General features: G+C 39.1%; 1 protein-coding gene across 1 annotated transcript; it reads right to left on the bottom strand.

The window, feature by feature from the left end:
* Positions 1–430: 430 nt before the first annotated feature.
* LOC134636862 (galanin receptor type 1) lies at positions 431–9777 on the bottom strand. Its single transcript, XM_063487091.1, has 3 exons — positions 8793–9777; positions 8634–8699; positions 431–1159 (listed from the first exon to the last, which is right to left on the bottom strand). The coding sequence occupies exons 1-3, from the start codon at positions 9456–9458 to the stop codon at positions 839–841; spliced, it is 1053 nt and encodes a 350-aa protein (XP_063343161.1). The 5' UTR covers positions 9459–9777; the 3' UTR covers positions 431–838.
* Positions 9778–10343: the final 566 nt, after the last annotated feature.

The raw sequence follows: 10343 nt of genomic DNA, 5'->3' as shown, positions 1-10343 counted from the left end.
AAAACCATTGTTTGCTTTCACTGTCCAGCTTTTCAAGGTTAACATTAGCATACCAAGCTAAAAGTACTTAGCAACACGTAAACTGGGCTTAAATGTGTCTAGTTTATGACATGTAATTTGTAGAAACAGTTTCGGATGTAGCTAGGAGCCACCTTTTTTAGAAACGGTTAGCTAAGACAAGCTCATTAGCAAGCTCAGCTAGCATGTTATCCTATACCTCTTTCATCACTAAAGAAACAAAATCAGCATCAGGAAACTGACAATGACCTGCCATCTTGTTCTAATAAGATGGCAAAACAACAACTGGATCAGATGTATGAATTTTGTGATTCTTTACTACTTCTTCATTGAATAATCCAAATCCTGCAAAATCATACAAGTATATATTTTTTTAAACAGACTGTATTACAGGTATATATGTGTTGCTTCTTTTAATGCAATTCTTACTTTTTATGAAAAATTTCCACTTATTGGACCTGCACCAATATTGTTTTTCTTTTCCTCATGCAGAGTTTTAAATTCATTGATCTGAATAAACTCACTGTCTACATTTTAAGAGAGGTCACTGTTGAAGAAGGATCACTTTTTCTCAATTTCAGACAGGTTTTTTTCATCAGTGACGACATGTACAGTAGCAATCACAGCCGGATCAAAGAGGGAGTAATCGTGTCCTGCAGCCACTGGTGCCTTACCCCCTCTAATCCAGGTGAAATTAACAGCGCTTATGTGGAATATTACAGCTTTAGCGATATCCAAGTGACCATACGTACCTTCATCAAAAACACACACCCACTCATATCTGATGACTTGCAATAACTTTGGGTGTGGCAGCTGTAAGTCAAACATTTGTGCAGTTAGTTGAGGGCGGCGTATCCGCTTTGCTACGAATGTCCTTGATGTCATTGAGCGGGGAGTCACTGGTACCAATCTGGCATTTAAACACCTGCTTATAGGCCTTTCTGAAGTTCTCCGACAGGAAGGCGTAGATGACCGGGTTGACTGATGAATTGCTGTACGCCAGGCAGTGTGCAGCCACCCGCAATACAAAGGAGGCTTGGTTTAGCGGGAAGGTCCCAAACTCCACCCAGAGGTGAACTACGTGATGAGGGAGCCACGACAGGCAGAACACCACCACCACCACAAGCACCGTCTGAGCAGTCTGGGATCCACAAAGAAAAGGGAAAAAGGTAAGATTTTGTCAGTGCCCACAGGGATAACAAATACAGAATTTAATATTCTATTTAAGCTTGAAGTCTTGTTTACGATAGAAGAATAAAGCTTGGAAAGCCATTGATGAGATAGTGGCATGTTTGGGACTAATCTGCATTGTGAAAATTGTTTGAGATCATTAACATCCTATAATCAAGTGCCTGCCCTCCAGTAGAAGTCTTTGAGACCATGCCCATTTTTAAGTTCGCATTGCTTGAGAATCATTATGAGTTATTTTTGCTAACCAATATCTTAGATTTTGGCAGCAGTATGCATACCACTGCATTCTTATCTCTGCATCAGCAATGGAAGTGTGTGGAGAGATCTGTCAGACAGTCCATCGATAGCAAGTGAGAGAGAGAGAGAGAGTAAGCAGGCTCTGGCTTCAGGCCAAACTCAAGTGCGCTTCAGTAGACTTTGGATGGCTAATGTCCAACAACTCAGAAGATAATGGATTAATATTCTTTGTTGATATGCCATTCTTCTTTGGCCTGAGGATCGAGGAGCTCATCACACATCAATAAACCTTCTCATACTCCCATTTACATTTAATCATTTTAGACTTTAACAGTAAATACTGAGAACTTTGCACTGATAATATTATGATCCCATACCACAGACTTATTTTTTACATGTGAATCATATGTAATAATAAAGAGACTCAAATCCTTAATTAATCAACATTACATAAGTGACTTTTGACATCTCCACATGCACATTTGGGTGATTCCTATTTGCAAATGCTACGTGTTATTTTTGTTAGGTTTACTCAGTAGCATGGTAATGTGGCATACTTGTTTAATTCATATATCTCATGACAGTTATGTTGACTGTTCTGTTCTTCTGTATTACAGCTGTTTTCCCCCCAAAAAGTTAAGAGAGCTTTGAACATATTTACCAATTAGAAAACAATCAACTTAAGCACAGTGCCCAAGGCAAATAGTGTGTGAGCAGTGGATGAAGCTAACAAGGAACTGGTATAAACAAAAACAGCAGATCTGACCTCAGACAGCTGTTTAAATACTTTTAAGTACGGCCTAAAAACCTTGAAAAAGCAGACGTACTGTAAATGCCTTTTCACCCGACACTTAATGAGTCACTGGTGGCATTTCATCCACAGTCTGTGTCATAAACACATTTCTGTATCTGCTGACATGATGTGACAGTTATGACAAATCAAATTTACATAACATCCACATAATATCCAAGAAGAAGAAATTAATCGATGTTATTCATTCTACAAAAAAAGAAAGAAAGAAAACTAATTACATGCTCCTTGATTTGCTGAGGTACTGAGAAGATTTATTGCAGGACTAATTACTTCTCATCACAGATAACAGAAATATTAAAAATTCTGAATCAGGAATTCAGCTTTTCAAGTTTTGATGGGTATAAGTTAGAAATAATATTTGGCCAACCACCTGAGCATGTAGCTGTCAGAAGTAACAGAGCTGATGTTAAGTGTAAAGTGAAAATATTCCCAACTAAATGAATATGAGTGCACAGATTTTCACCTCATTGGAGTGCATTCTGAGATGCAGTATTTTTACTGTTATGAAAAATGAAAAGCCTAATATGTCATTTCCTCGTATGACAACTATGCAACCTACAGGGTTGTGAAAACATTTTTATGGCAAGCACAAAAACTGTCAAAAAATTGCTAAATCAGCTGACTGTAAGGTCTCGATAGTAACCTAATTGTTTTGGTGTTGTCGATTTCAGCATTGCTGTTTGGTTCAGTCTAAAAAGGCACAATCTGTAAAGCAGAAAAATGACACCAATGAAGAAGTGCCAAAAACTGAAGTTCAGCTCGGTGCGACTTGGCTCCAAAAAGTCTTTCGCCACAGACTCCTGTTTTGAAATGCTCAACTTTACAGCATTAAAAAGCATAATTACAGCGTATTAAAAAAGACAACTCTGAGTGGGGTGAACGTTTGTAGAATTTTTAATGGATTATCTGACTAATTATGGCTTGCTGTGTGGAAATGTGTGCTGTGTGTGTATTACTTAGCAAAAATGTGTTGCTAGCATAGAGTTTAGCTTGCTATCCAAACTGCTATTAAAGCAACAGTTCATACTCTCATCTAAATGTGGTGCTTTTGATCCAAAAAAGCTAACATGACTGCAAAATGCAGAGTTTTAAACCAAATGGTGATATCATGGTGGCTATGTCTTTTGGTTGGTAATAGCAGCATGCAGCAGTATTCACGGGCGCTAAAAGAACACTGCTGTGTGCATTATTAGAATCGCTGTTAGGAACTTCTGAGCATAGTGATGGAGTCAAACATTCCAGCCACTAACCTGACTCCAGATACTGTTCAGTGCTGGTGGTTGTGTGTATAGGCAACATGTTCACATGAGCGACTTTAGAGTATAATGCTTTTTTATGTGGCTAATATTTGTGCGGTCTGATGAAATGCCCTGCGATTCTTATTTAACTGTAACAAAATAAAGTACAGCATTGATAAATTACAATAAATATAGTTTTAAAAAATTATTTTACCAATCACATGATAGGTAAACATTTTTGACTTGATACAAGTTAGCACTGGCCAGAGAAATCTGTCTGACCCCAACACAACTACACACATAGACACAAAGACACGGTGACTATGAAGAGGTTCTCACAGTTTTAGTGCAGTAATACAGTAAAAGCAGGGTTTTGTTTGAATGGTGTCCATAAAACATTCACATCTTCCCCTAAACCCACAGAGGGGCAGTCGTTAGGTTATTGTAAACGGCTGCAGCAGAAACACCTTCTGTCATAAACTTTTAGCTCATCACTCAAGAACTGATTTATCTAACAACCCAAAGGTAATTCTTTCGAGTTTTTAAAGTCAAAAATGGACACCAAGATGACTTTTCTTCAAAGAGAAACACAAGAAAAACTGTTATCATGTTGGGAAATTATCATTTGGCAAGTTTGTGCTACATTTTTGATATTTTCACAACTAATCATCACTAGTAATTAAAATATATCATTTGGATTTACAGCTTTCTGCAGCTCTTTTTAAATGTTCATTCAACATTGTTCTCATTACTCCCGAAGTCACTGGGAAATTACTGCATGCTTTTGGGTGTCAGTCAATTCATTCAGTCTCCCAGGCTTCAGATATGCATATTACAGCCTACACACATTCTTAAATTATTTCAGAATAACTTGGCCAAACATTTATTTTTGTAATTATCTATAACCATCTGTGTTTTCCATCTGCATAACAGACTTAAACTCCTAAGATCTAACACTGCTTACTGCATGGCTCCTCAACCTCGGATTCAAAACAGAGAAAACATCCAGACACATATAATCAGAAAGGATTTGTAGCATATATGTGACACATATATAAAAAATCAACTCTGACAACCTTGTAAAGACCTTGCAGAAAAGAAAGGTTCATAGTCCCTATGGTTTTGCTAGATTTGTGTGTTGACAGTGTGTGGTGTTGTGACTTTTGAAGGCTGTGTGATTCCTCCTCTGTGAGGCTGAAGTCGATAAGAACATTGGTTGTATTTCACAACAGCCATGGGAGCAACCTTGGTCTTTCCAGCTGCTTTTAACAATATATTTCACAGGCCTGACAGAGAGCAGCTGAGACCTAAGTTAATCCCATTTCTGCACAAATTCCCTTTGCTTTCACCAGATGCAATTTATTGTTTTTACCTGTTGATTTTCATCTTTTATGGAAGGAAACCCTTGATAATATGTCTGTGTGCTAATAGTATGAAAAAGAAGATTAGAACCAGAATGTCAGTCGGATCTTTGCTCATCTGGCTCATCAGGATTTGATATGTTTTAGACGTAATGGTTTTATTCAGCATTTTGAAAAATATTCAGATTTTCATTCTTGTACAGTAAACTGATACAACTCTGATACCTCTCAGTTATAGCCTACAACCCAGAAAAAGTGGGGAACAGCTAGGTTCACCAATTCATTTTATTGGGGTGTTATTTGTGGGATTATTTTTGACAGGCAGTAAGATGGAGACAACAGGATGTCCTAAGAAATGGTCTGCTCTTACATAATATCATCCAAGCCATCACTTCTTGTTCGCAGATTAAACCTTCAGGTCAGCTTTCAAGTTGTAATTGTGAGCCTGAGAAATTTGGTGTTTTTTGGACAAAACAGTCAGGTCCATAATTTACTGGACAAAGATGCAATTTTTTTTAGTTTTGCCTCTGTAAACCACCATAGTTAATATGTGATTGAAGTACAAACCCACAGCTGTAATTCAAGAGTCTGTGTATGTTCCCAGTCATCAAGGTCATGTTAGTCTAGGGCCTTGAAAAGAAGAAGCCTCTTGGATGAGAGGTGAGGCATCTTCGAAAAACTAAAATAAGTCCAGTCGCTGTCTTTTTCAAGCTCCTTGGACTTTAATTCAAGAGGTTTAACTTGACCCCAGAGGGTTAACATGAACTGAGGACTGTTTTAAATAGAATAAGAATTGCAGTGACTGCCTGAAGTCTAGAACTCATGGACATCATGTTTTCCTCCTTTGAGATGCTTTGCATTTACTTCAACCACCTTCAGTTGCTGCTTGTTTGTGGGTCTTTTTGTATTCAGTCTTGCATTTATGAACAAAACACGCTGCTCAACTTGGTCGAGCTCAGGTGACTCCTTTGGCATTTGAAGAACATTCCATGTCTTGGACTTTAGAAACTTGGATTGCTTTGCAGCTTGCTTTGGCTTATAATCCATTTGCACTTTGATGCACTGTCTGATTTTTTTTTTGCAGCATTTTGCTGAATCTGACCAGAGAGTTCGCTTCACAATTCATCCTCCTACTTCTGTCAGCGGTCATGTCATCAATAAACACCAGTGACACATTTCCACTGACAACCATAAGTTGTCTCCACCAAGTTTTTACAGATAGTGCTGTATGCTTCACATCATGAGCTGCTTCTTTCGTTCTCCATACTGCTCACTTGAGGTTATCCTGGTATAAGTTCATCTTGGTTTCATCTCTCCAAAGATTTTTTCCCTGAACTTTGCAGACTCTTGTAGATGTTTTCTGGCAAAGTCTAATCTGGTCCTCCAGTCCTTGTAGTGTAGCCAGTGGTAAATCTTCTGTTCTTGCATTCATGAAGGTGTACCGAACTCTTTGAGAGTGTTTTTTAATTGGTTAGATTTTGCAAAGTGGTTTATCTTGACCCCACACAGAATTTTGTCATCATGAACTTTAGTTATCTTCTGTTCTTTCAGTGTTGCTGAGCTGGCCAGTGCAATTATTCTTTTGAAAAATGAACCAGATTATTGTTTTGGCCTCTCTTCAAGTTTTTGCTATCTCTCTGATAGGTTTATTTTGTTTTTTGGCCTCCCTTGCCAAACATCTGACATCGCCTTAGGTCTCATATTAAAAATACAGTGAAAAGCTATCAACTATAAATTCAACACTTTGAATCAACTTCAGATATTGTCCATCCATCCATCCAGATAATGTGTCTGCTTCTTATTTCATGAAAAACAAGGTAACACTACTTACCTTCTCAGTCAATTGTCCAAATACTTTAGAGCCTCTGAAAATGGGACACTGTGTATATAAATTGCTGTAATTCCTTAACCAGTAAATTATCATTTTTACAAAGCTTCTTGAATTAAAGCTTAAAGTCTGCACTTCAATCATATCGTGTTTGTTTGAATTAAAATCCACTGTGGTTTATTTGTCTAACAACGTATAGACCCAACAGTATGTGCTACTTTGTTATATGAATTACGTTTTCAATAAATCTGTGGGAAAATGTCTGCAAAGCCCCCATAGTTTTAATTCATAACCCAGTTTATACTGTTACGACAGGAAAGAAGTTCATTTGCACTGTATGCGGGTAATAGCAGCTTCCAGTATTTACTGTATGTTGAGATAAGCTAAGCCACCTCCTCGCTGTATTTTTAAAGGACTGATAAGAGATTTTTTTAATTAAATCAAGAAAGCTGTAAAGCATATTTCCCAACACTACAAGCTACAGATTATTCTTCATATAATATGACCAAGCCACCGTGGTTAAGTTACTGGTACCAGCCAAGTTAGTCTCTGAGTCAGACTGCTGAGAAATCAACCAGGGGTTTGATTCACTGTTGTGCCTGTGACAGAACACGTGTCAGTCCAAAAATTGTTTCCTCTTGAAAGTGTGTTTCATTTAGTGTCTGCCATTTCACACCATGAGAGGAAAGACAAAGAAGTGTAAGTAGCTTAAACCCCTTTAACCTGTTTGTAGATTAAATGATAGAAATAAAAGTAATAAAGTAATAACCTAGAACAGGGGTGTCGAACTCCAGGCCTCAAGGGCCGGTGTCCTGCAGGTTTTAGATATCACCCTGGGTCAACACAACTGAATCAAATGATTAGTTCATTACCAGGCGTCTGGAGAACTTCAAGACATGTTGAGGAGGTAATTTAGCCATTTAAATCAGCTGTGTTGGATCAAGGACTCATCTAAAACCTGCAGGACACCGGCCCTCGAGTCCTGGAGTTTAACACCGCTGACCTAGAATGACTGTAGGTTATTACTAAACACTTATCCTAAGACGCACTGGACTAATCAGGGAGATACTGCCAAGGAAACACAAAACATGCGTATTCATCAAAAGTGCATACAAATGTTCCAGTTTTCAGTATAAAATTCTCATCTTTGTCAGTTTTACACCGGCTTGTATTTTTCCTCAATGCAGCTGCTGATTCCCTCTGAAAGTGTGTAAAAATGCTCTCTTCTGACATTCATTTTAGTCTCTCAGTACCTGCAAACATAATTTAAGTATTATAGGGTTTAATGATTTGTTGACTGACCATTTATCACAAAGTTATTGGTGTGACAATCTCTTCCAGGACTCCCCGCACAGCAAACACAATAAATCATCAGAACATCAGAAATTCCCGATTCACTTTCCACAGTTGTTTAGGTTTCAGGTTATAAAAGCATGTTTCTAGAGAAGTACGCATGAAAGCACATGTCAATCCTCATCGGCCCATCTCCCCAACTGACCGGGAGTCTGTACTCCTGGCTTTGTAACATTGTAAGCAATTATCAGATGCTGTGACATATAACAGACAGACAGACGTATCAGTAATCAAGTAGGCGACTGCAGATAGCTACTCTCAGGAAAGTCAAATGACCTCCACAGAGTATGATAAAGTCTAGATGGCAGTTTGATTGTGCATTACCTTTTGGCCATCAAGCTCAAGTGCACCAGTTAATAGTACACGTACACAATATTGCATTTATATTTATTATTCTGGCTACAAGGGAGAGTCGGAGGTAATGATTTGGTATATGGCAGGCTATTCCTGCATCAAATTATAGGTGCTGGACTGTGGTCGGCCAAATACTTGAGTGAATTCTTATTCACTCAAAAAAATTAATGCATGAACTATCAATGGCTATACTATAATGGCTATTCCCCAACCACCCAACACATCGCTATGATACATACCTTTTTCTTTGATGCCTCTGATTTTTTGGACATATTTCTTAGTTTTTTGTGCAAGTGATTTAACACCTGTAAACAAGGGATACAGAAGTCAAATGTACATTTGTTTAGCAGTAATTCCTCTAATTATATTACTGACCTGTGTCAACAGTCTTTTCTTACCTTTGCATAACAGAAAGAAATGAGCAACAGAGGCAGCACATAACCAAAGATAAACGTGCAAACCACATAGATCTTCTTCTGGTTCTGATCCGGCCACACTTCCCAGCAAAAGGTGTGATTTTCCCCTCTCTGAAAAATATTCTGGTAATACATGATAGGCGCAGCCATGGCCAGGGAGAGTATCCAAATCACCACCACCCCAATAAGAGCGTGCTTCGCCACACGAATAGAGGACGACTTTCTGGAGTGAACGATGGCAATGTATCGGTCCACTGACATAGCGGACAGGGTGAAGATGCTGACCAGCATAGAAACAGTGAAGAAGTAGTGGATGAATTTGCAAATAAACGCACCGAGCACCCAAGTGGGCATCATGTAGATAGTGGACTGGAAAGGGATGCAGAAAAGCAGATAAGACAGGTCTGCTATGCTTAGGTTCAGGATGAATATGTTGGTGGTGCTTCGAGGTTTTCCCGGTTTGCTCCGGGCCAGCACGGTGATCACCATGGAGTTGCCCAGCACGCCGAGCGTAAAGATGAGCCCGAAAACCAGAAGCGTGATGAAATTATCCGTGCCGATCCCGAATAAAAGTTTCTCGTCCTCCTCCTCCACACGGCTGAGGTTCCAGGGCTCTTCCAAGAGCCAAACAGAGTCCGTCAAGTTCATTATTTATTCTTTGCTCTTCGGATTAAGTTGAAAGGTAAGCAAAAGCACCTGCAGCTGGTCTGTGCTGCTTCATTGCACGGAATTTTCTGGGCAAGGGTTTATGGTCAGGTGCGTTTCCATCAGCGTTCCTGCAGACAGTATTGTTGCTCTCCTGTGTCTTTGTGTCAAGACTTCGGTAAATCCCCCTCTTAGCTTTCTATATTATATTTGTGTATATTTCAAAGCGATCTCGGTTTTTGTGCAGCGTTAAATCAGCTGTGCAGCTGCGCGTTTTGGAGTCGCTCTCCCGGCGCGCACCTGACCCGAGCGCAAACCGACCGCGCCGATCCAGTCTGTTGCTTCTTTCTCCGCGTCGGGACTTTTTCCTCTCAGATTAGAGCGGGGGCTGGGTCTGCCACTGCACGTCAGCATCAATACCACCTCCCAAGAAATGGGGGGAGAGAGAGAGAGAGAGAAAGAGAGAGAGAGAGAGAGAGAATTAATGGAATACTGTTTATTCTACGTGTTTCCGAAACCATCCCATTAAAACTGAATGTCAAAGTAATTTTCCTTGTCAGATTCAGTTTGTTTGTGATACTTTATGGCCAAGGTGCAAATGCTGCTCTGATCACAGGGCTGGTCTGTCAAATGTGCAATATACCACAAAGCAATATCGTTCGCCAGTCATGGTGTGATTGTCTTAAATGGCTTTTATCATAGAAAGAAAATAAACTACCGAAACATGTTATAACAAATGGTACTTGGTTCCAGTGTCATTTTTATAATGTCTCCCTTATTTCACCCGGTAACGCATTAAAAAGGAAATGTACATTCTGATATACCTTTCTGATTAGCAAAGCTCTCATTTGTCTTATTTGACCAGTTTTTAAGTATTGGTTACTCAAT

Source organism: Pelmatolapia mariae, linkage group LG10_11, assembly GCF_036321145.2.
Source record: "Pelmatolapia mariae isolate MD_Pm_ZW linkage group LG10_11, Pm_UMD_F_2, whole genome shotgun sequence".
Lineage (NCBI taxonomy): Eukaryota > Metazoa > Chordata > Actinopteri > Cichliformes > Cichlidae > Pelmatolapia > Pelmatolapia mariae.
This window is presented reverse-complemented; position numbering and strand designations above follow the sequence as displayed.

Bases quoted from the DNA above. Each gene is read 5' to 3' on its own strand.
- LOC134636862 (XM_063487091.1), bottom strand. From the start codon at position 9,458: ATGAACTTGACGGACTCTGTTTGGCTCTTGGAAGAGCCCTGGAACCTC. The intron at 8,700-8,792 runs GTAAGAAAAGAC...CCTTGTTTACAG, and splicing joins TTTCTTTCTGTTATGCAAAG to GTGTTAAATCACTTGCACAA. The intron at 1,160-8,633 runs GTATGTATCATA...TGTGGATCCCAG, and splicing joins CAGAGGCATCAAAGAAAAAG to ACTGCTCAGACGGTGCTTGT.